This window comes from Magnolia sinica, chromosome 8 (genome assembly GCF_029962835.1).
Source record: "Magnolia sinica isolate HGM2019 chromosome 8, MsV1, whole genome shotgun sequence".
Taxonomy (NCBI): Eukaryota; Viridiplantae; Streptophyta; class Magnoliopsida; order Magnoliales; family Magnoliaceae; genus Magnolia; species Magnolia sinica.
Window position 1 is genome coordinate 633894 of NC_080580.1, and position 26166 is coordinate 660059.

Here is a 26166-nt window from a genome sequence, read left to right on the forward strand (position 1 = left end):
GTCTTTAGTGAGGAAGAAGCTTGGAAATGGAACGATGAAGAATCGACCAAAGATATTCTAGTCGAAACAGAAGAACCTGGAGAAAGGCATGGCCGTCAAGAGAAAATGCCCGCAACATCTTCTACGGCCGCATCATCAGTACACAGAAGTCCGGGAGTACATTCCATCACTCCTGAAAGCACTCCATCAAGTCAAAATTCGGTCAGCTCGTCCTCACCTATGGCACCTATAAAAATGAAAAGCTTAAGCGACATCTATGAGCAAACTGAAGAGATCAATCTTTTCTGCCTGTATGCAGATCATGAGCCTCTGACATTTCAGGAGGCCATAAAAGAAGAATGTTGGAGAATTGTTATGAAAGAAGAAATTTATGTCATTGATAAAAATGACATATGGGAGCTGACTACGCTTCCTAATGGCTATAAAACTATTGACGTCAAATGAGTGTAGAAGGTCAAGTGAAATGCTGATAGTGAGATCGATCGCTACAAGGCAAGGCTCGTAGCAAAGGGCTACAAACAGAAGTACGGGGTGGACTGTAAAGAAGTCTTCGCTCCTGTTGCTCGCCTTGACACTGTAAGGATGATTATCTCCCTTGTAGCCCATCATAGTTAGATAATCTACCAACTGGATGTGAAATCTGCATTCTTGAATGGAATTCTGGAAGAAGAGATCTATGTTAACCAACCTGAAGGCTTTGTTATGCAAGGGGAGGAACACAAGGTGTATCGACTGAAAAAAGCCCTCTATGGGTTGAAGCAAGGTCCACGTGCTTGTAATGCACGCATCGACAACTATCTTCAAGAGAACGGCTTTGTCCAATGTTCATATGAGCATGCAGTTTACATCAAGAAGAATGCTCATGGCGATATGCTTATAGCATGCCTGTATATTGATGATTTGCTGTTTACAGGAAACAACCAACCGATGTTTGATAAATTCAAGAAGGCCATGTTTAAGGAGTTTGAGATGACCGACGGAGGTCTAATGTCTTTTTTTCTAAGCATTGAAGTGAAGCAACAACATGGTGGCATCTATATATCTCAGAAGAAGTATGTCAAGGAATTGTTTGAAAAGTTCAAGATGGTTGATTATAATGCCGTAAACACGCATGTAGCAACGGGCTTAAAACTGACAAAGGACGAAGAAGGAAGAAGCGTTGACTCGAATATGTTCAAGAGTCTGATTGGAAGCCTAAGGTACCTCACAATCACAAGGCTGGATATTGTCTACAGTGTTGGGTTTCTAAGTAGGTACATGGAAGCACCAAAAGAATTACACTGGCTAGCTGCAAAAAGAATCCTCAAGGACGTCAAAGGAACAATGGAATTCCATCTTTTCTATCCATACGATGATGAAGCAATACTGTATGGATACTCAAACAGTGATTGGGGAGGTGACCAAGATGAAAGAAAGAGCACCACTGGCTATGTATTCTATCTCAGAATGACTGCTTTCACATAGAATTCGAAGAAGCAGAGTGTGTTCGCCCTGTCCACGTGTGAAGCAGAGTACGTGGCAACATCGTCCACTATTTGTGAGGGAATTTGTTTGAGAAACCTACTAAAAGAGCTGAAGCATCCGCAAGAAGAATCCACAATCATATATGTGGATAACAAGTCGGCAATCGACCTAGCCAAAAATCCAGTGCAGCATGGAAGAAGCAAACACATTGATACCCGATACCATTTTCTAAGAGATCATGTAAAGCAGAAAACAATGAAATTAGAGTATTTTCATACTACGGAACAGGTGGCGGATATTTTCACAAAGCCATTGCCGACAGATGCATTCAAACGACTAAGAACGATACTCGAAATGAAGACGGTTTTGGTTTGAAGGGAAGTGTTGGAATTGCAAACCAAAGCCCAACATTTGTTGTGAATGTTCATCTTCCAAAGCACATCAACACTTCCCATGGAGCTGTTTTGGAAGATGAAATGCATTGTGTATTTTGTAGGAATATTAAGTGTTAGAAGCTCCTAGTAGGGGCAATTTTGTCTTTTCACCTTACATTCAAATGCCTATAAATTGGCATCTTGTATATTCGGTTGAAGCAAGCAAAGCAAGCAAGTCAAAAGCAAGTGTGAGAAGTAAGTGTGCAGCAGCAACAATAAAGTATCAAAAAAAAAAAAAAAAAAAATCATTTGGAAAGAAAATTTCTGGTTTCTTTCCTCTCTTTGTTCCTCCTAAAAATTAGATTTTTCAAGTTGTACAGAGGCTTTGTAAAGCCCATAAAAATTTTGTTTTCTTGAAGTAAAGAAAAGATCTAACTTATACAGCCAACACCGTATTCATATGGAAGATATTGAGTGGGAAGCGGATTGGTTGGTGTACCGCAGTGTTGTGGAGGACGAGCACTGACTCTCCTCAAGCTCGACTTGTACGAACAGTTCAAAGGAGATCAAAGTTACATGGTCGTACGGTGATGTATTTATTATATATGCATCATTTATCTATTTTTAGAGATCATTTTAGAGCATTATCGAAAAAATGAATCATACCCAAAGATCAACTGGACCACACCACAAATAGTAGCGGAGATAATGATTTTCACCGTTAAAAAATTCATATCCAAAGATCATCTGGACCACGCCACAAATTGCGGCGGAGATAATGATTTTCATCGTTAAAAAATTCATAGGGCCCACCATAATATTTATTTTCCATCTAAGCTACTCATAAGGTTATAAAAGACCGAAATGAATAGGAAAAACAAATTTCATATTGAATCCAAAACTTCCGTGTTCCCAAAAAGGGTTTCAATGGTAGACGTTCAATCCCACATTTCTTTTTCAGTTTGGGTCTAATCATGAGGTTTTTGTTATATCCCAACCGTCCATCCATTTGATGAGTTCGTCTTAATGCTTGAGACGAAAAATAAGATAGATCTAACTATCAAGTGGACCACAATGCAAAAAGCAGCAGGAGATTGAACGTCTACCATTGAAACCCTTTTTGGGGTCATAGAAGTATTGGGTCAATATGAAATTTGTTTTTCCTCTTCATTCAGGTCTTTTAGACCATATGAACAGATTGGATGGAAAGTAAACTTTATGGTGGGCCTATGAATTTTTTAATGGTGGAGATCATTATCTCCGCTACTATTTGTGGTGTGGTCCAGATGATCTTTGGATATGCATGATTAATTTTTTCGATAATGCTTTAAAATGATCTCTAAAAATAGATAAATGGTGTAGATATAATAAATACATCACTGTGGGGGCCATGTAACTTTGATCTCCTTTGAACCGTTAGTACTACTCAAGCTCAAGGAGCGTCAGTGCTCCTCTTAGCACGACGCATACCTACAGCAGCTATATAGCTGGTGTGTGATACACCAGCCAATCCGCTTCCCGAATATTCACTGATGGCTTGATAAGTCTAGCAAAAAGAAATGATCGGATGATTTTTGTGGATTCCAGTTTACCACTTTATCATTATTCTTATTATTTTTAAATACTAAATTAGTATCAGAAGCGGATTGGCTGGTGTACCACGAATCAAGTATAGCTGATGTATCAACATTAGCAAGTTCCATGGATCTCATCATAAGGTATGTGTTATATCCAACCTGTCCATTCATTTGGTGAGCTCGTCGTGAGGCTTGAAACGAAAAATAAGACAGATCTAACCATTAACTGGACCACACTGAAAAAAGCAGTGGGGGATTGAACTTCTACCATTTAAACCCTCACTACCAAAAAATTCAGCAAAATCTACGGACTATGATTTTACTACGGATATAAACCGTAGCTATATATAATACAGATTTAATCCGTAGCTAAAACTTGCCAAACCATTAATAATTAATGGTCGTGTAAGGGGCTTTATAGGGCCCACCAAAATATATGTATTCTATCTAAGCCGTCCATCTATCTTTAAATATTATTTTAGGGTATAAAACCAAAAATTAGCTATATCGAAGGCTCAATTGGACCACACAATAGGAAACATGGAGATTAAATCACATGTGTGTCCTATGGTGTGGTCCACTTGGGCTTTCAATCTATTTTAGTTTTAGGATCATGAACTAAAAAATATTATTAAAATTAATGAACAGCATAGATAAACTACATACATCATGGTGGTCCCCACGGAGCCCCTGACAGGACCCTCCATACGGCTGTCTTGAAATTCGACACCCAGAATGGGTGCGCACTCAAAACAGAGCCGCGCCCATCCAAAACCCCAAACCTCTCTCTCTCTCTCTCTCTCTCTCTCTCCCCATTCCCTAACCCTCTCTCTCTCTCTCTCTCTCTCTCTCCCGATCTCTACTCCCAATTCTCCTTTTTCCCTACCTCACCTACTCCATCTCTCTCATTCTCATCCCTCTCTCTCCAATGCATCTCCACCATCTCATTCTCCTCCCTCTCTCTCCAATGAAGCCATGAAGCTCCTCCCCAAATCACAGCCCTTGCCCTTGTCAAAATCGCAATCCCTACTCAAATCACCTACCCAAATCATAATCCCAACTCGATCTCACTGCCGCTACCATAGAGGATAAACCCCCCTCAAATCTGCCTACCCCTGCCGCTACTTCCAACCCCATTTCTCTATTGCTGAAGAAGTTAAAGAATCGATAGACAAGTATTTGATTTTTTTTCCCTTCCTTTGTTTCTAGGGTTAGTGTTTTATATGTTGGTTACATGGATGAAGAATGGTTTAGAAACTCAAATAAACCCAGCCCAAATCTCAACACCTCCCTTTTTTCTTTGCTTTACAGGCATGCTTAGATTAATGCAATAGAGAGTAAATCCCTTGTTGACGATATGAAATGGCTCACATATTGGGTTTTGTCCTCCCTGATAACCCTCTTCGAGTTTACATTCGTAAATGTCATTGAACAGGCCATATCATGAGTTAATCTATATCTGTTAACAAAATTATGTCAACATCATGAATACTCAAAATTCCAAAACCACTAACATTGGCATAAAGACACCTACGTTGGGTGTGGAGTGTCCTATGTTTTGGGCCAGAAACTATTACCTAAAAGGGTCAAGATTCTATTGATTTTATTTTCTATTGGAGAAGAGGAATAGTTGGTCAGTGTTCTATCTCTGGTTGTTGTGTTATGATTGTTTAAGATTCTATTAGAATTTTACTAGATTCTTTAGTCTTTATGTACTTACAGTTACTCATTGGTTTTGAACATTTCATCTAAGCACTCGAGTTCATTACAGCTATTCTGTTGGGTACTTCGGTTTATACATCAATTGCATTAACAATGATAATTCATTCATTGCACCATCCTCAACTTTTTTGAGGTATTATAGAATGCTTGGACCAAAAGGTTGTACAGTTTCATTTGGGCTTTCAGTCTGTAGACTCTGTAAAAGTAGGGTCAAGTGGGACCCAGATCCAGTGATCCAACGAGTTGATATTTTGGCCTCACCTTGTAGTGGTCCATGAACCAAAAATCCCTCAGATAGGAGTCCTTACCCTTTGTAAGCAGTCAACAAATAGAGTCAATGGTTCACATTCTCAACAGAGAAAAAGGCCAAATATTATACAGCCCAAGTGCAACCCTTTCCAGCTAGCAATGCTTGCTTGGTGCCTTTAAAGGATAAGGGCATAGCTGGTCTGTTGTGAGCAGCTATAGCTGTCATGTCTTATGTTAGGGGGCCTTCTAGGCAAGTAGCTAATGAGTCGAGAGCAGTCAACCTGGAGAGTTTTGGTGCATGGGCTATCTAGCGTGAGGCCTGTCATATCATCGGCTGACCATTAAACCATGAGCCCCACTTGTACAAACTAAAAACCCGAAACGTAGGTACCACACAACCTATCGAGTTATGGCCTGAGGATTGTATAATACCTTTTTCTTTGCTTTTGCAACATTCAACATAACATCCAGGTGGGAATTGGATTTTCATGTTTAATGAAAAGACACATACCTGGAGGGTAAGCATTGCAACTTTATCGGGTAAGCTGTAGGAGGGCTCCATTGCTGAGAAATTTGTTACATGAGAACTTGTCTAGTTATCTCCATCCTACAAAATGGGAACCAATCACTAAAGTTTAGCATGTGCATATGCCACGACTAACAAAACAATATTTTGGGAAGGGATTGCAATTCATTATGGATTCTGTTTTCCAACTTCTCCTGTGAAATGAAGGGAATTGACCGTGAAATGCATGGAATTGACCGTGAAGTGAAGGGGAATCGCCAGGATTGACCATGAAATCGACCGGGTCCAAATGGGGTCAACCCCGTTCCCCCTCAAAGATCTTTGGGCCAAACCTGAGTTATAGATGGATTTTCGACCATCGACCTGATGGAATCTTGAAAAATAACTAGGTTGGTTGGCTGGCTAAAGTAGCTTCTCCTACCCCAAAATCATATAAGGTATGTCAAGTAACTAATTTTGGTTTAGAAGATATTCTTGTTAAATGAATAAAGAAAGAAATGAAAAAACTTTATATGCTTATATATACATATTTATATAAATATGTATTAGAGAAAATTGTAGGTAGAATAAAGTTCTCCATGTGCGTAGGGGCTGCTAGATCGGCGAGCCCGCCCCGATTTGGGTTAGATTTTTGGGAGGTAACTATAGCTACGGATTTTGTTATCTATCACTACGGTTATAATCTGTAGCTATAGATCTATCCGCAGCTTTTAAGCATTGCGTTTTTGAAGAAGCAGGGCATTGTCGACCTGTGAAAAACTGTCCGTACAGCTGGGGCTTCTTGGGAGCTAAAAATAAGTGGGCTTAATAAGGGAAATGAGCCGTATAGTTGGAAATTTCTCTTACCTGGAATGTGATGCACGTGGGAGCGGATTAGGTGAGAACCCGGCCTCACCCAAGATGGTGGGCCCTTACCGACCTCAATGTGTTTATTCCATATCTACTCTGTTCATCTGTTTTTCAAGATAATTTTAAGGCATTATACAAAAAAATGAAGCTGATCCAATTATCAGGTGGACCATACCATATGAAACAGTGAGTGGTGATTGACCATTAATGGGCCACAAAAGTTTTGGATCAAGCTGATATTTATTTATTTTTCCTTTCATCCAAGCTCATCCGAACTTATCGACTAATTAGATGGCAATTAAATCTATGGAAACATTAAGTTAGGCCCTAAAAACTTTTTAATGGTAGGGTGTTCAATCACCACTGTTTCCTGTAGTGTATATAGTCTACCTGATGATTTGATTTTCTTAATTTTTAGGATAATGCTTTAAAATGATTGAAAAAAATAGATGGACGGAGTGGTGAGGTGGACCTAGCTAATCCACTCCCGGCACCACACCAAGCAACAAAATTTATTGACGTGTGAGATTTAGGTGGGCCCCACAATGACTGTTACTCTCGGAGCTTTTAGTGTTTGGTTAGGTATCTGATGGGTGAGATTAAGTGGGATTAGGTGGGATTAGGTGGGTTTAGAAGTCTTTTCTAGCAAACCTTAGAAAAAAAGAAAGCAAAACAAAAAACATAAACAAGTTACAAGTGAGGCTAGGGGACTTTTGCCGACCCACAGGGCCACGAGAAGCGATGGTTAGATGGTTGTTACCCACCGTTGATGGATTTGTAGATTTTCAATAGTCCATCTACTGATGGTTGGAACATCGGGTATTTTTTACATATGAGATCAGATCCAAGATTTTATCATATGGTCACACTTTTTGAGATTTTTCTAATATAAAAATCAGGACATTCCACACTCTCAAGAGCACTATTGTGTAAAACAAGGCAGCAGTCCGTTGCTTCTGCGGACGGTACTGGCCCACCTAAATGTGGAATGGCTTGATTTTTAAGATCGAATACTAACTATTTTCACCCACCAAAATCAGGCTATTTAACTTCTAAATTGTTTAGGCTGTTCAGTTGCCATGTACATTTTGGCTCACCTGAGGAGTGAATTGGCCTTATTTTGAGTCACAAGAACTAATGAGTGTGGCTTAGCTATTGTAATGCCCAGATGTCACATGTACTCCACATTAGAATGTGTGATTGCGTTCAATGGACAGAGCTCTATTTGTATGTGGACCCAACAGACCAAGGCTTTTTGAGATTACCTGATGCGCACGTGGTTTGTAGGTGAGTGCATCCACAAGGGATAGTATTGCCTCAAAATGGGACAGGGACATTCTACTGACATCATTTTTTTAAAAAAAAAAAAAGCTAAACTTGAGTTATTTATGAAAACTTGCCTGACTTTTGTTCCATTTAAAAAAATACCCCTATTGTTGACATATTTTAAGGAGGTTGTCAGCCTTTCGGTCACCATTATTGTATTACTGTCAACTGTCGTATGTCGTGGGGGTTACATATGATTTCATAGCTGCACGCGCGCGCGCACACACACATATAAGGAAAAAATGCCTCCCATTAGAGAGGGGCTTTGGCATTGGTAGTTCGAAGCTACCATGGTGTTTGTTAGAAATCCACCGGGGTCATATGTTTTGCCTGCTCATTTTATGATATGACCTAAAAAATAAGGTAGATCCACAGCTCAAGTGGGCCACACAACAAAAAATAGTGGAGATTGTATATCCACCATTGAAACATCCCCAGGGCTATAAAAACTTTCGATTAGGCTAGTATTTTTCTTGTTTTAGCTCATTCCAGTGATAATGACCTTAGGAGCGGTTGAGTTGCATATAAACAGCAGGTAGAGCCCAAAGACGTTTGAATTGTGGGCAACTATTTTTCACTATTTCAGTCTCTGCTTCCGTGGCCTCACTTGAGCTTTATATCTTACTCATTTTTGGTGTCATGTCTTAAAATGACCTACCAAACGGCTAGACGTAGTGAATTTCTCACAAACAACATGGTTTGCAGTGGGGTAGTCACATCATTAAAAGCCTTGCATCACGTCAGCCCCCTATAATACTGGTTGGTAACATCAGGGTGTGGCCTGAGTGGATCTAGATCCACCAAGGTGGGCGTTATCATTGTACATATATGGACCCACCTTGATGTATGTCTTATATCCATGCAGCCATTCATTTTGAAAACTCATTTTACGGCAAGTCCGAAGAATGAAGCGGATCTACATCTTAGGAGGACCATAATATGAGAAACTGTGGTAATTGACCATTAAAAACTCTCCGTTGGATTCAAAAGTTTTAGATCAAGTTGATATTTGTGTGGTCTCTTCATCGAGGTCTTTATGGATTTATCAATAGTTTTCATGTCAAATAAACATTCCAGTGGCTCCCATAAAGTTTTTAATAGTGGGAGTTAAATTACAACTATTTCTTGTGGTATGCCCACCTAGGATTTGGATTTACTTCGCTTTTGGGATCTTGCCCTAAAATGAGCTATTAAACTACATGGTTGGTGTGGATGTAAGGCACATACATCACAATGGGCCCCGCAGTCAGGAATCCACCCAAACCGACACGGACTTCATGGGAAAGCCCTTCTCAAGAAATTCCTGCGCTCAAAAGCTAGGCGGGGCCACCATGATGTTCATTCTAAATCAAACCTATCCATTCATTTTTTGAGGTTACTTTAGGACATGTGACCAAAAAATGAGATGGATCCAAAACTCATGTGGACCACCAAGAGGAAATAGTGTGGATTGAGTGACCAATGTTGAAACATTCGTATGGCCACAAAAGTTTTGTATCAGTCTATGGTATTTTCCATTTTCAGTTCATCCAGTGGGAATAACCTAATAAACGGTTGGGATGGCATATAAACATCAAGGTATAGAGCCAAGAAGGTTTCAATGGTAGACATTTCTTTACCATTGATTCCTCTCGTGTGGCCCACTTGAGGTTTGGATCCACCTTACTTTTGGTCGCTTATCCTAAAATGATCCCGCAAAATGAATAAGGTGGATTTCTCACAAATATCAAAGTGGGCACTACCTAGTGATGACCTCACTATTAAACACGACACTACTCAACCGGAGTCCGTAAGGAGGGGGAGTACATTAGGTCCAACCCAGTCTCACCTAACATTGTGCTGCCCTAACTGTGGGGCCCACCTTCGTGTATGTATTACATATTAACACCATCCATCCACTTTTCTAAATTATTTTTGCGCATGGACTCAAACATTAGGCAAATCCAAATCTAAGATGGACTAAAACACAAGAAACAATGGTGTTTAACTATTAAAAACTTCTTGGGAGCCACAACCAGCATTATCAAAACGATGATATATATATATATATATATATATATATATATATATATATATATATATATATATATATATATATATATATATATTTTTTCCCCTTCATCCAGCCCCTGTGACCTTGTCAAAAGGTTGGTTGGCGTGGATATACAATATATGAATCAAGGTGGGATGCAGTATCGCTGCACCATGTTTGGTAGGGCTGCACCTACTCCGCTACCCAAACTTAAGTAGAAAGTTAGGTTGGGGCAACACAGGTGTTCCTGAAAAATCTACGTCGTCCATCCATTTTCCTAAATTATTTTAGGGCATGACGTCTAATAATAATAATAATAATAATAATAATAATAATAAAGCAGACGCAATGTTCAAGTGGACAACACTAGATAGATCCATTTCACTTCATGGTCCAAAGATTGACCTCGTTGAAAGTTTCCTAGACCTCACCTGAGATTTAGATCTGCTTCATTTTTTGAGCTCAAGGCTTAAAATGAGCTTATGAAACAAATGGATGGTGTTGATCACTTGGATCCATAAAGGTGGGCCTCATAAACTCTCATGCTCGCCCTGCCCTGTCCAATCGTTAGTCAAAGTTAAATAGGTTGTTTTTTTCACCATTAGTTTTAAAAAGCAATCCTTTTTTGCACTGATATTTTAAAATCAGACGTGTATTCGAGAACAGTCACCCTCACCTGCACACCTATGCATGTGCGCACCTTTGCATACGTCTCATGGGCATCTAATTTGAATGGTCCATATGTTGCGGAATCCCATGAAACCCCAATGGATAAATTTTCACCTTGATCTAAAATTATGGTGCGCCATAGGAAAGAGAAATTCTAAGCGAGGGAGGAAACTGTTTTCATTTCATGGCCCACCAAAGTTTTGGATCAAAGCAAAAATTGAGCCTGGGGGTTTTCATGAGGTGACGCTTCACGTGGACCGTTTAGATTTTGGAGTCACATCACGTATGATTAGTTCTAAAAAAAAGTTCTTATGAGTTCCGTGCGAACTGGTGCGATCATTTGGCGCACTAGAGGCAAATTTCATAAATAACTCTCAAAACTTTTGCACAAAATATGTCACAGATCAATCATCTTAGTAACCCAATATTATTGTTATTAAAATAAGATGATGTCTTTTTCTTATTAAATTCGTGTTACAATATCCCTTCATCTAACACAAGATAAGCAAACAAAAAGAAATACATCTTCTCATATTTTCAATATCAAAACAAGCACACCCTTAAGCCAAGACTAAATATATCTAGAGCTTATTTACAAAAGTATTTAACAAACTCATTTTATTTTGAAATCTTTCGAAACAAAACTATTAATAATAACTTCCTAATGATTGAGGTAAGGCAAACCTTCATCCAATATTTGCAACCTAATTTGTTTGTCTCAGTGAATCCTAGCCCGAAGAAACAAGTCCCTGATTGCACGCATTTCTGCAGCAACATCCCTCATCACCATTCTTTCTCTTGGAGATTCTGCAGAGCACAGCACACCGATTTTGACCATTGAAATCAAGCAATCATGAATTTTATTTCTTGTATTAATATGTTTTCCATTGCATTGAGTTACTTCGGCTTCTTCTAAGAGCAGTTGTGGATCAGCAATCCCTATTACTTGTTCAGGCAAAGCCAACTTAGCATAATGATGAAGGCTTAGATTGTCTTTAAACATGTCATCAATTGGCCCCTTTCCAGTGATCATCTCCAATAGTAGGATTCCATAGCTATAAACATCTCCTTGTATAGATGCTTTACCACCCATCGCATACTCTGTAATTTATACATCTCATATATTGGAATGTCAGTAACCATTTAGATACAAATAATAAAAGTTGAATTTTGAGAGTAATTGGCATTTTTGCTATTCTAAGGATCACATTTCTAATATCGATTGGTGTGCTATGAACTTGTAAGTTCTTGCAAAGTTGTACATAGAACAAGATTCTACTACTCCAATGAAAAAACATAGCTTCTCAATCATGAAGTGAACATATATATGAGTTACTATTATGATTTTTGTGTAAAGCATATCACAACTAAAGCTATTACCAAAAGGAAATTCCTCATACCTTATTGTGGTGTGGTTCATGTGAGGTTCAAGTGAGTACCACTTTGTATATCTAGATCTTAGAAATTAATAAGATTTTGATGCCATCAAGTTTGAATCATTCTGGGTGTAGGTCCTTCTAATCTGGGGTCATTCTTTTAGGACCTGGATCTAGATAAATTCCCTTCTGGGTAGTCCTCAGGTCTTTGAACCCTCATCCTGATCCTAACTCAGCTCATGTCTGACTACGGTCTAGGTCACGTACTTGACTGGGCCAGCCTAATTGATGGATTAGATCACACACGTGTACTAATTTTACACATGTATAGTGTGTAATGGGTTCCCATACGTGCTTGTAGCATATCAAACTTTTTGCCATATGACGTGTGTACGTAATCTAGGCCATACAGACCCTTCATCTATCTTAGACGAAGGGTTGGGCAAAAAGTACCCCTGTTTTGCAAGTTAGGTGGGTCCTGGGTAAATAGCAAGAGTGGGCATCCCCTCCCACTTTGCTATGTCCCACCTGATTTTGGGCCCTAGGAGTTTCATGAGGTGACTCATCGAGTGGATGGATTGAATTTTGTGCGGACATCACATGGTGTGAGTTTTCAAAAGGTTCTCGCGAGTTCTTATGGAACTGGTTCACAGAGATAATTTCTCATAAGCCATTCAACAGTTGATATCTATGCTAGTTGAAGCCTTATGACAGTTTCTTAATTATATATTAAGAATAGGAAGTTTACCCCACAAGCAAAACAATATCTTGGTAAGTTTGCGGGAGATGTGAGTTTGACATGCTCCCAAGTATACAATAAGCAGAAGTCAGACAATCCACTCATTGGGGAGGCCAAATGTGTGACTTGAATGAGTATATTTGCCATCCCTCTTAAAACTGCCCTAAATGAGTGGACCGGCCTTACTTTTGCACATGGTTATCTTCACGCAAGGGGCTATACCTTGTCTCACACACCCAAGTACGCACGTGTGGGGCTAGAATACCATTTAGAAATGGTTGACCACTTCCCCCTCTCAAAAGCTGCAACAAGACATCTCATTTGTTCAACATGATCATCCCAGCAAGAAAATGGAACATCCCAAAAACCAGGTTGATCTAACCATTAGGTGTACTCAACATAAATGTGGAGATTTATTTATTTATTATTATTTTTTTTGGTAGTTGTTCACTGGATTATATGGTGTGAACTACCTAATCATTAGGTTGACTTGGTTTTTTGGGTCTCAATTTCATTGTGGAAATACCTTGCTAGGCCGGTTGATGTTATACAAACACCATGATGGCCCTGCACCCAAACTGGTTGGACATGAGGATGACCTTATGGTAAGCTTCCCATGAGATCGAGGTGTGTGGGTCCCACTGTGATTTGTATTGGACGTCCACCCAACATTCAGATTTATCCTTCCATGGTGGGCCACAGGCCTAAAAAAGAGGCCAATCCATGACTAAGGTGAGCCGCATTACAAACAACAGCTGAGAGTGAATATCCACCCATTGAAACCTTCATGATCATTTGTAGGGACTGTTGAGGTGTGGTTCACACATCCAGCCCATCCATTGTCTATGTCCCACTTGGATGAGGGGTTACACCAAGTTCCAGCCGTATCCAAGACTCAAGTGGGCCCATCAAATTCTTTTATATGTTTTAGTCATGATTTCCCCCAATTTAAGATGGTATGGCCCACTTGAGTTCCAGATGCGATTAATTTTGAGGGGATCCACCAAATGCATGTGGTGTGGATGTCCTTTACACATCACAGTGGGATCCCATTTCCCTATACATATATGGGAAGTATGAGGCCCCATGAGCTTGAGCTGTGTGGGCCCACCATGATTTGTATCGGACATCCACCCCATTAGTCAGATGCACACCTCCATGTTGGGCTGTGGGCCTAAAAATAGGCCAATCCATGACTTAAGTCGGCTACACAACAGACAACAGCTGAGAGTGGACATATACCCTCTCAATGAAACCTTCATGACTCAAGTGGTAGACTGAGTGACAGATACCCCATCCATAGTTGGATGAGGGGTCGCACCAAGTTTTAGCAGTATCCAAATCTCAGGTAGGCCCCACTAAACTCTTTTATATGTTTTAGTCATGTTTTGACAGTTGGTACAGACTAGTTGATCTCTAGATGGAATTGATTTTTGAAATATCCCATAATCTAGAAAGGACCACCAAATGCACAGCGCAGATGTCTGATACACATCACTTAATGGTTAAGAAAATCGGAGGCTTGTAACGATCATATTGCAAATGGTGCCTTGATTGCTCATCTCTCTCTCTCTCTCTCTCTCTCTCTCTCTCTCTCTCTCTCTCTCTCTCTCTCTCTATATATATATATATATAGACACACATTTTTAACCAAAAATACGTGTTTGTGTGTGTAAGATGAAATAATATTCTGGAAGGAAATAGATAAAATTGTTACCTGGAGCAATGTACCCAATAGATCCCTTCATTCCAACCGAACTAGTTTGAGCAACTTCAGATAAGAACCTGGCTAGCCCGAAATCACTCACATGAGCAATCATATCATTATCAAGAAGAACGTTGCTCGGTTTTAAATCACGATGAATGATTGACGTTTCGCACTGATTATGCAGATAATCTAGTGCAGAAGCCACATCTATAGCAATGTTTAGCCTTTGAGTAAACTTCAAGCTCTTTGTCAGCTGATCAAGACTATCTTTGTGCAACCAGGTCTCTAGACTTCCACTGGGCATGTACTCATAAACTAGAGCTTTAAAATCATTGCCATTCCAATCAATGCTTGAGCAACAAGTTAAAATCTTAACAAGATTCCGATGCCTAATGTTTCTCAAGGCTTCGCATTCAGCCATGAAGCTCCTCAGAGCTCCTTGCCGTTGAAGGTTGAAGACTTTCATTGCAACCATGGTCCCAAAATGATGTAGAATCCCTTTATATACAGAAGCAAAACTGCCGGCCCCGATCAAATTGGCAGAAGAGAACCCATCTGTTGCTTTAAAGAGCTCTGCATAAGACACTTTCACTAAAGGATCCTCTGCAGAAGGCAAAGGAGAAGGCTTCTTTCTCGACTTTCTCACCCAATAAAGAGTGGCAAAGAAGCATGATAATGAAATAAGAAATAGGACAACACCAATTATTGAGAATTTGACTTTTGAAGCAACAGACATCCCTTGTTTCTTGGAAGCTTGGCTAGAGCATGGAGGCAATTGTAATTCTTGAATACCCCCACAAAGCTTACTGTTTCCGAGTACTGAAACTTGACTGGCATTTCCGAAGACCCCTTGTTTTGGTAATTCACCCTCGAAATTATTGAAAGACAGATTTAGATACTGCAGAAAAATAAGCTTCTCTAGATATTTTGGAATCTCTCCAGACAAGTTGTTGCGTGAAAGATCCAGGGATCGAAGGCCTCTTAGACTACTGAATGTTGAAGGAATTGAACCTTGAAAGAAGTTCCCATCCAACACGAGATACTCTAGGCTGAAACAATTGCCTAGTGAGCTTGGAATTTCGCCCGACAACTCGTTATTAGAAACAGTGAAGTGTCCGAGAGCTTTCAAGGAACCAGCTTCCAGTGGCAGACTACCAGTAAAAGAATTGTTTCCAACATGGAGTTCAATCAAAGAGGGAAGGCCGAAAAGTTGTTTGGGTAAGGTACCGTTAAGATTATTATTATAGAGGTATATCCACTGCATATATACACAATTTCCAAGGCTTGAAGGGATTCTCCCCATCAGGTTGTTTCCAGATAAGGTGAGTATGTACAATCGGGAGATGTTACCCAAGGAAGAAGGAATTTGCCCTGATAATTCATTTCTGTTAAAGTAGAGTTTCTCCACCTTGTTAAGCATCCCAACACTGATGGGAATTGTACCTGTCAGAAAGTTATGCCCTATATCCAGTACTGTTAAGCCGATAAGATTCTGAATCCCAGATGGTATGCTTCCGAATATCATGTTATTGTCTAACATTAGTACTCTCAGTTGGGTCGAAAGATTAGCAACTGAGTCAGGCAATGCACCGCTGAACCGGTTAAAGCCCACGTCCAGTACTTGTAAGCTGCTGCAATTGATCAAAGAATTGAGAAAACTCAAGTCATGAGCTTTTCCAATTCCAAGTTCATTGCCCCACAAACTTAACCTAGAGAGACCCTTGAGGCTTCCAAAATTCAGAGGCACAGATCCGCTAAAACTATTGTTATCAAGGTCAATAAGTAAAAGTCCGGAAGCATTGGATAATGAAACTGGTATGGGTCCTGTGAATTGGTTTTCTACAGCATAGAGGTTTTGGAGATTAGGAAGAGTGAGGCCTATGTTAGGTGGAAGATTTCCATGCAATCTGTTCAATCCCACACCCAAAGCGTTAATAGACGACAGATTGTAAAGCTGGGGCGGAATCGTACCTGACAGAATATTTTGACCTAAGCTAACCATCTTTACTCTCACCAATTGACCGAGTTCATCTGGAATGCTGCCCTCCAGCCTATTTGTTGAGATATAAAGGATAGTGAGAGACGAAAGGTTTCCAAGTGAAGGTGGAATGCTTCCTGTAAGATAGTTGTGACCGAGGTTCAATAATGTGAGCTTTGACAGAGAGCCAAGCTCAATTGGAATCTTCCCTTCAAGCCGATTCCCGTAAAGATCAAGGAATATGAGTTTCGAGCAGTGGGTCAGATTTCCTGGAATTTCTCCGGTAAATGTGTTGTTAGTCAGTTGCAGATGCTTCAAACGGAACAAACGACCCATCTCTTCTGGAATCGTCCCATGGAAGCTGTTCGCCGAGAGATCGATTTTCCTGAGGAAAGTGAGGTTTGCTATGTAGGGAGATATGAGGCCCACCAAGTTGTGGCCATTGAGTTTCAAGGCGATGACCCTTTGAGGATGGCGGCGACCGCATGTGACACCTTGCCAGTGGCAGAAGTGGAGAGTATGGTTCCAAGAGCTCAAGGAATTGAGAGGATCATCGGTTATCATATTTTTCAAGTTTAGCAAAGCAAGGCGATCGGTTTCGTTGGAGAAGTGAGCGGCAGATCCGAAGAAGCATGGAACGTGAATGGAAGAGAGAAGGAGCAGTGACCAAAATACCCATTGGGTCGTAGGGGGCAGCCCCATTTTCGGGTCTGTGAAAGTGGGAAAGCCAACGTGATGATGTGAGAAATATGGAGTGAATTCTGGGCCATCCATAAATTGTGGAGTATATAGTAATAAGAAATGATTGGATGATTTTTGTGGTCCCAGTTTTCTTTATATATATATTTTTTTAAAAAATACTAAAAGAGGTCCCAAATGTCTCAAACACGGGGAGTTCCGTGGGGCCAACGGATTTCGTCATACCCCCGCCAGGATGGACTGGGTCCAAGCAGGATCTATGCGGGGCCCACGTGGGTCCATGATCAAGGCTTGATTGAACATGTTTGTTACACTGGCTAACTTAAGGCCTCATTTGGCATCATGGATTCGGAATATTCGGATTAAAAATATCCTGGATTTAAAATACCCTCGATTTGGACTCCTATTGTGTTTGGCACCCTAGATTTAGAATACCCCATAATCCAAAAATAGCTATGCATAGTATATTTATAGGGGTTTGAATTTAATTACTAAATCAACTTTAATATCCCTAATTAGTAAGATATATAATTTTTGACACTATAGTTGTGATAAGCCCACTAAAATATATGTTTTGCCTAAAAATGATGAAATTTGAAGTCTCAAATGAGTCACAAGCACAAGATCATGTCTGAGTGACTAAACAACGAATTTTAATTGTTGATTAATATGGATAATGTTTGAACGGTGTTGATTTACATGGACGAATAGTGTTGATCATCATTAGTAGGCCATGTGCCCAATAGAATGATAGTGTGTAGTGATGTTATACATGCAACTATTAAAATAATTTTAGGAATAAGAGAAATCTGTGTGGAGCAATATGGTAAGTTCATCTAATTTTCATTTTCTATGCGAATATGAACCTTGAAGACGTAGTCCAGTCTTTAGACTTTCGGAATTTAAAGCTACATTTAGAAAAATTATTACAAGAATAATTGGCTTGTGGTATTCAAGAGTTCGTAGCAATGTTGATTTTTTATTCTTTAATGTCGGCTTTCTTATCATTATTAAGCAAGAATTCACCCACTATTGAATTGTTTACCAACCAAAATTATAGGCAAATTAGATTTAGACAATTATAAGACAGGTTAGTATTGTAATTAAAATTCAGAGTATCAAGTGTCCAATCATCATTAACTTTGATCTAAATGGCACATCCACTAGATGAACTGTTTAGATCATCTGAACATAAACATGCAAGGCCATCCAACAGACGGGTTGAATTAGGGCTAGCCAAATGTCCCCCTTTGTTTCCTTTGATGCAACACGCTTGAATTATGGATTAGCTGGATTTCGGGACCTCGGCTTGCATGGATGGCACATCTAGTGGGATTGATCGAATGTCACTCAAACATCACAGTAAGCCCCACATAACATGAATGTATTGTAATTAAAATTCATTCTGACCATTAGATGTGTAATCTTCTTATAATGTCCAGTGACAAAAAATCAGACGACACGTGATTGAATAAATTTGGCCACATCAAAAGAAATGGTTGGGAGAGAAATGTCCACTTGATTTTTATAAGGCCCACTATGATGATTATATAAAATCTTCTCTAACCATTAGATGGTACACCAAAATTTACATGGTACATTGGTGATTTTCTACTTTTTATATTGTCTAATAAAAAAATAGGTATTTTGGATTTATGTGCTTGTATGATCTAGGCAAAATTTATTGGAATCTGTCAAATAAAAATGTTATTTATGCCTGTTGGATTGTCCACATGTCATGAGACTCGTCTGGAATGGAGATTTCCTAAATTTGGATTGATGCATATGGATTACCTGAGGAGGGTCTACTATATTACGTCAAATCGAGGCATTGTTCCCGGGTGTTAGATTGCCCCTGCTCTATTACGAAGCATCCGAACCATTAAACAAAAGGGTCAGCCTCTTTCCTAAATTTAATGGGTTATGTCTAGGTCTAAAATTCTTACCTGATTTGTCCCAGTAACTCCTTCAACTAGACCCAGCCCATTTGCTCCCCTGTACACAGTAGATGGTGGTTGCCTCAAGGATCTTTAAGAACTGCCCATGAAGCAATGGATAAGGAGACCGTCCATATTTTAAAAAAATAATTAAAATAAATAATAATAATAATAAAAATGGATTAGAAAGAAAGAAAGAAAGTTGTTTCCTAGAAAGAGATGCGGACCAAAAGGGGGAAATCGGATTGCGTACTGAGTTACTGTCACTACAAAAGTCTGTTGAATCCAAATGTAAAATAATTTTTTTTAAAAAAATTTAAAAAGAAAATAAGGCTGCATTCCGCCTGTCATAGTAACCATTTTGTTTTCTAGTTTTTAACTTTTTGGAAGAACCCTCCTATTATCAATTTGAATCATACATTTAGTGGGGCCCAGTTTGGATTGCCCCAAATTTCAAAGAAACACCCTTGGTCCAATTATGAGAACAATCTGTCCTATATGACCTGTAAAATTCATGTTTTATAAAGAAACTAAGGAAAAACAAAAGACCCCAGCAAAGAGTCAGAAGCTTCCCGTCCTTTTGATATACCATCCCTCATTATGTATAGCCGTGAATGTCACGGTTGATGGTGGTGAATGGAGTATGTTTTGGGTTGCCTTGTTGGAAAATATAGTGAAAATCTCGAAAAAATAAATTTATTTATTTTTAGCACTATGATTAATCATGTATGAATACATTATCCTTAAAGCTTGATTTACTCAATTATCAATTGTTGAGAAGTTATAGACAAATTGCTTTCAAAATAAGAAAAGCCTTCTTACTAGGTCATACTTGTGGTAATCACGAAAGGTATACTTAGAAACTCTTCAAACGTTGTAGATAGTTTAGCAGATTAGATTAGTGATTGTCAAGCAATATTCTTAGAAGGAGAATTTTTTGCTGAGATCAAATGAATTTTGATAAGATCTATTAGAGTTGATTAATTCTTGCATGGAATGATCCAGTTTATATAGGTACTAGAGGAGTGGACCGTTGCTAGATAGTCATTAATGGTTCAAATTCCTCAAGGGATAATTACTCTTAATCCACATAGATGCCTTGAATCCACGAGGAGATAAAGAAAATAGAAATAAATTTTAATAAAATCTGAAATAAATTGATTGATAATAATTAAAAAAGAAAAAAAAAAAAAAAAGAGAGAGAGAGTTCACGATCCCTTAAATAGTAGTATGAATCCTAGGAAGAAGTTTCGGAATCAAACTACAACTCAAACTCCCTAAAATCCTGACTTACTAATGTAGAGTGGGTCGCGGACAGTTTGATGGCCATGATGGATCAGAAAAGCCCGATCGACGACAGAAGTGATACGGACCATTGGACCTTAAATCGAACGTATCTCGCAATTCGAAATGAGTTATTGATGTAAAATATATGATTTTGAGGTAGAACGAGCTACTTTAGCCACCCAACTCCGCTGCGCAAGGTTGCACAAGTTAGTTTTGCAAAAGGCCATCAGATCGACGGTCATTTTTTACTATAAATAGTAAGTTTTAGTTTGATTATAACTCTTCACCCGTTGGGCTTTACGATCGAGTTGCGCCCAACGTGAAAAATACTGCTTAGAATAATTAGGAGAACAGCTTTGTGAGGCCAAATAGGACACTTACTATTTTTGGCCGAAAAGCTTGTGCAATGGTAAACATGATAAGTTTACTATTTATAGTAAGTTGCCAATTTTAGAAAGTTTAGTTATAGTTTGATTTTGATTTCTCTCTTGTGAACTCTTTATTTCTTTCATCAATTCAAATTTTATAAAATTTATTTTATATTTTCTTATTCTTTTCCTCTTGGATTCAAGAAGTCCTCGTAGATTTGAGGAGTCTCTTTGAGGAGTCCAGAGAAGTTCTGTGGATTTAGAACAGTTATCCCTTTGAAGAAGATGATAAATAGTAAACTTATTATTTATAGACGGTTATGACTTCTACTAGAATTCATGGTTTTTGGCAAAAAATAGTAAGTGTCCTATTTGTCCTAACCACTTTGTTCTCCTAATTTTTTCTAAGCACTTTTCATGTTGGACACAACTACTAAAACTCAATGGATCAAAAGTTATGATTGAACTAAAACTTACAATAAATAGTAAAAACGAAAATAAAATGGATTTACGACTGTTGGTTTGATGGAATCTCGCAAATTCGGGGTGGGTAGCCCAGCGTACCGGGTTGGGTGGCTAAAGTAGATTCTCCTACCCCAAAATCATATATGATACGTCGAATAACTCATTCCGATTTGTGAGATACGCTTGTTTTATGGTTCTGATGGTCCGGATCACTTCTGCCTCCAATCAGGCCTTCTCTGGTCCATCTTAACCATGAAATTGTCCGCCACGCACTCTACATCAAGAGTCCACCGCAGAGACTACATCTAGACATGTTTTTTGGTGGGTGAGGGGTTCCCAGTGTGCTGATCTTTGAAGTTACTCAAGTTTGAGAGGGAAAAAAAATTCAGTTTCAAGCCCAAGCCCACAAATTAAGGCCGGGACGGCTGGATCTTAGAAGGAAATCTTCTGCTAAATATCACATAACCTATTAAACTGGGCTAATTATCAATTAATCAGGTCCTAGGGCCAGGGCTGCTTCAAGTTGTTTCCTGGCCTGACGCATAAGCCGAGGACCTGATTCCAATCCCAACCCACAAGATAACAAGAAGGTTTGAGATTGGTCCACAGTCCCCAACACTGGTCTTCTTCAAGAAGGCTCAAAAGCAAAGGCCCAGCACAACCAACTACTGGGCCTAAAATTCAGGCCTGAGACCAAGCTACAGTCCCCTAAGACCCAGGTCGAACAAGGGTGTGCTCAGAATAGGCCTGGAATAGCCCAGCTGAGTTGCAACCCAAAACCTTCATAATCAAAGTTTTAACAACATGAAATCACTGATCTCTGTAATAACGCATACCAAAGCTGATTAAATGATGAAAAAGAAATTGAATTTTGCTAAGTACCAAATGCAATTCTATAATGAACGAGCCAAATGTCTTGCTCAAGTAAGATTATACTAGAGATCCAATTCAAGTGTGTTTGGCTTGGGCTGACTGGTTGGGTCGGGTTGCAGGTCAACCCAAGACCACCCAACCCAAAACCCAAACCCATGCGAACCCAACCCAAAGGTCTTGACAACCCAGCTCAACCTGAAGACATAGACAGCCCAACCCACCTGGCCCAAACTTAGGTTGGATTGATAGGGTTCGGATTCACCCAAAGCCAAGTTGCAGTCCGAAGGACTACCATTATCCATGATTTCCAAGTTATAAACTTCCAACAGTGAGGACTTGAGGAGTTAGAAAGTCATTACCTGAGAAGAATGAAAAGCCATGCCTGGAGAGGAGTTGAAACCCTAAGCTCACATCTAAATAATTTGCAAACGACGTCATCAGCTGCAGACCTGAGGGATAGAATCCCAGGCAATGAACCAACCCACTTCAATTGGAAGTGTTGGTAATGAGCTAACCAAGATGAAAGCAAGTGCATGATATGAGCCCAGTTCCCCACCAGATGACCTACTAGGTTCCCACCATATATGGGGCACACCATCTATGTGGATCATCCATCATGTTGGGCCACTTTGGATATGGGTTGTCCATCATGTGGGAACTTGGATGTGGACCGTCAATCAGGAGGAGCCACACTATGATGTAGGCAATGTTGTAAAGCCCATTACGTCCATTATGTAGGCCCACCTTTAATATGGACCATTCATTGTGTGGGCCCCACCCTCAATATGGGTCGTTCATCATGTTGGCCCACCTTTGATATCAACCGCCCATCATGTGTGCCCACCTCCAATGTCTATCATTAGGCCACAGGTTGAGTGGTTAGGATCTGCAAATCTGGGGGATTTTTTGGGAGGATAGCATCAAAGGTCTGGATAACGGAACCACGGTCACAACGTGGAAAACTAAGAGTCAGAAGCTACTCCCTCGAAGTTTAAGAACATAATGCAATTTGCAGGATGGAACTTCACACTTCCTCAAAGGACTGGTTCTCCTTCCCTGCTATGTTGTCATCAGTGCCTGCTTCTTCGTTCTCAAAACTCCTCCACTCCATAAGTAGCTAGCAAAACCAACATGGCCAGTGCACAAGAAGAACAATTAGAACAAAGAAAATCTTACTTATTTTATCATCTGATCTCTAACTTTTTACTCTCTTTCCCAATATTGAATTATGATTCCAGACCAACCACACATTATCAACATGGGCAACGAATCATCATTGGGAAGCACCACCATAGCTTAATCAGGCAAGCTTCAAATTCGAAAACATATATATACATATATTTTGTTACAAACAACTGTCAAGCTGTGAAACATTTAGTAACATATGGCGAACGGAATGGCATTGCAGGTCAGAAATTAATTTTTAATTCGACGGGTGTCATTCACCACCACCATCAATCGCGAGTGATTAGCATTCATTCATTTTGGATGGGCATGGTCCTGCTTGAAGCAGTGATTGCACATGGGGGTCTTGGATTTGTTGTTTGTAACTTTGAACAAGGCAGTAAGGGTGAAAAATCTTCTTCAGTATTAAGTTGGAGAATGGATGAAGGTTGGCTTTCTTGAAAGCTTTGGAGGAAGAAGAGAGAATACAAAGTATGATATGTACGTATAGAGAGCTCTCTATGTTTTTGTTTTGCTGATTGAATGGCTTTGATTTTGCAGTCATAATAAAATAATAATGTATTTCACTTGGAAATATAGATGACCATTTTATCTTTCTATTGTATTGCTTTGATACCAAACTGACGAGGGGAGGACGTGAGGTCGAGCACCGTCTTCCTCAAGAGGATAACTATTCCGAATCCACGGAACTTCTCTGGACTCCTCACAGAGACTTCTCGAATCCACGAGGAAAGAAAGCAGAAAATAGAAATAAATTCTAATAAATTCGAAATTGATTGATGAATGATTAAAATCGAGTTCACAACCCTTTAAATAAGGGTATCAAGCAATGGGAAAGAAATCATAATCAAACTACAACTCAAACTCCTAGAATCCGCGACTTACTATAAATAGTAAACTTACTATTTATAGACGGTCGTGATGTCTACTAGTGCGCAAGGTTTTCGGCCAAAAATAGTAAGTGTCCTATTTGGCTTCACCAAACCGTTCCCCTAATTATTCTAAGCTCTTTTCACGTTGGGCGCAACTCCTAAAGCCCAACGGATGAAGAGTTATAATCAAACTAAAACTTACTATTTATAGTAAAAACGAAATTAAAATAGGGAAACGACTGTTGATCCAAGGGTTTTTCGCAACCCGGCATAGCGGGGTTGGTTGGCTAAAGTAGCTCGTTCTACCCCAAAATCATATATTTTACGTCAGCTAACTCATTCCGGATTGCGAGATACGCCCGATCTAAGGTCCGATGGTCCGGATCACTTCTGTCGTCGACCGGGCCTTTTCTGATCCATCTTGGCCATTGTATTGCATTGCAAGTAAATAAAGAGATACATTCCCACACTCCTGCCTAAATGCTAACTCTACCTCACATAAAGCCAATGGCCACATGAGGAATTTACCAAGGCAGAATATCAGCTGAACCTGCTGAAGCAAACTGGAATAGAGGCCTGAACAGGAGACCACTACTGAAGGAGACTAGAATGCAGGACTAAAAAAACTAGCTGAGACTGAAACTTCTTAGGCAAAACCTACACAACTGGGCCAACTCAAAAGCAAGAAGCCGCCCCAATCGATCCTTATCCCAGCTTTGCATGCTTATCCTTTTCTGACTCCTTTTGTTGAGTACTCTTGTTTGGATGTAAATCAAAATTATATAGCGGCTGTGTGGTCCTTAGGTGAGGCCCGCCCCTTTCTTATTGTGGTACCCACCTTGTTGATCTTAAGATTTTTTTATTTTTCCTTTTTTTGTCTGAATCTATAAGATTACAGGTGGTATCCTCCCACATTTTTTTAAGGAAAAAAAAAAAAAAAAAAAACGATCCCAATTGATCAGACAATCCAATCAGTGGGTCCCTGTTGTGAATGAGCCATAATCCAAAAGGTGCACTAACATATATGCTAATAACCATCTGATTCCTGTAAATTATTGATGGCTACTGTTTGTTTGTCCGCGAAGTTCAGATTGTTAAGATGGGTAGATTAAATGTGATTTGGGGAATTCCATTTACATTAACGGTGTGGATGACATTTTCCATGCACGCCCATGATTAGTTATTCGTCTTTCATCCCTTAGTCATTCGTCTACGGCATTCGGTATGGATTGAATGGGTCCCACCAAGCTTGTTTGTAAAAGAGCATGGTGATATTGACTGTAGGGTTGATGTTCTCTCTGAAATCAACTTTGTTTAAGGACTGTAATTCACATCTCAAATTTAGGTACCCTCTCATGATTGCTTCTTTTATCTTTCCCAGGCTAGAAAAAGTAGGGTGTCTATTCTGTACGCTTCCAATCGGTCCATCAGATCTGTTCCCTCGTAACGGCCCCAAACAAAAATGAAGGTTTGGCATCCTCTTTCAACTTTTTTTAAAAAAAAAAAAAAAGAAAAAAGAAAAGTGGACTCATTCCACCTGCATTTTATTAAAAATGAAAGGATTGTACAGCCATTCAGCGGGTCCCAACAAAAAGATTTCGGATCACGCCTATCATGCATATACCCAAAATTCTCAAAGGAGGCTATGCATAAGTTGGACCCAACTAAATGTCCTTGATATGCAGCAGCAGCAGCGCAACAGAAAGAAGAGAATGCCATTTGCGCGCATCCTCTTTCAGCTTGTCCGTGTTGTGGCCAACCTCAGTTTCCACTTATTTGATTTTGAGAAATTTACGATTGTACGATCCATTTATGGCCCATTTACGAGATCAAGCCCACCTTATTTTACCTTGCAAAAATAAGCCCCAGGTGTACGGATGGCTTGCCAAAG

The 26166-nt window shown here is 39.6% G+C and overlaps 1 protein-coding gene across 1 annotated transcript; it reads right to left on the reverse strand.

Moving 5' to 3' along the window:
* Positions 1-11506: 11506 nt before the first annotated feature.
* Positions 11507-17291, reverse strand: LOC131253740 (probable LRR receptor-like serine/threonine-protein kinase At3g47570). The gene is made up of 2 exons (XM_058254878.1): positions 14621-17291; positions 11507-11889 (listed from the first exon to the last, which is right to left on the reverse strand). The coding sequence occupies exons 1-2, from the start codon at positions 17289-17291 to the stop codon at positions 11507-11509; spliced, it is 3054 nt and encodes a 1017-aa protein (XP_058110861.1).
* Positions 17292-26166: the final 8875 nt, after the last annotated feature.

What these genes read in the sequence shown, in the direction of transcription:
- LOC131253740 (XM_058254878.1), bottom strand. Translation starts at nt 17,291, where the DNA reads ATGGGGCTGCCCCCTACGACCCAATGGGTATTTTGGTCACTGCTCCTT. An exon ending in TATTGGGTACATTGCTCCAG is followed by an intron (nt 11,890 to 14,620) that starts GTAACAATTTTA and finishes TATAAATTACAG; the next exon opens with AGTATGCGATGGGTGGTAAA.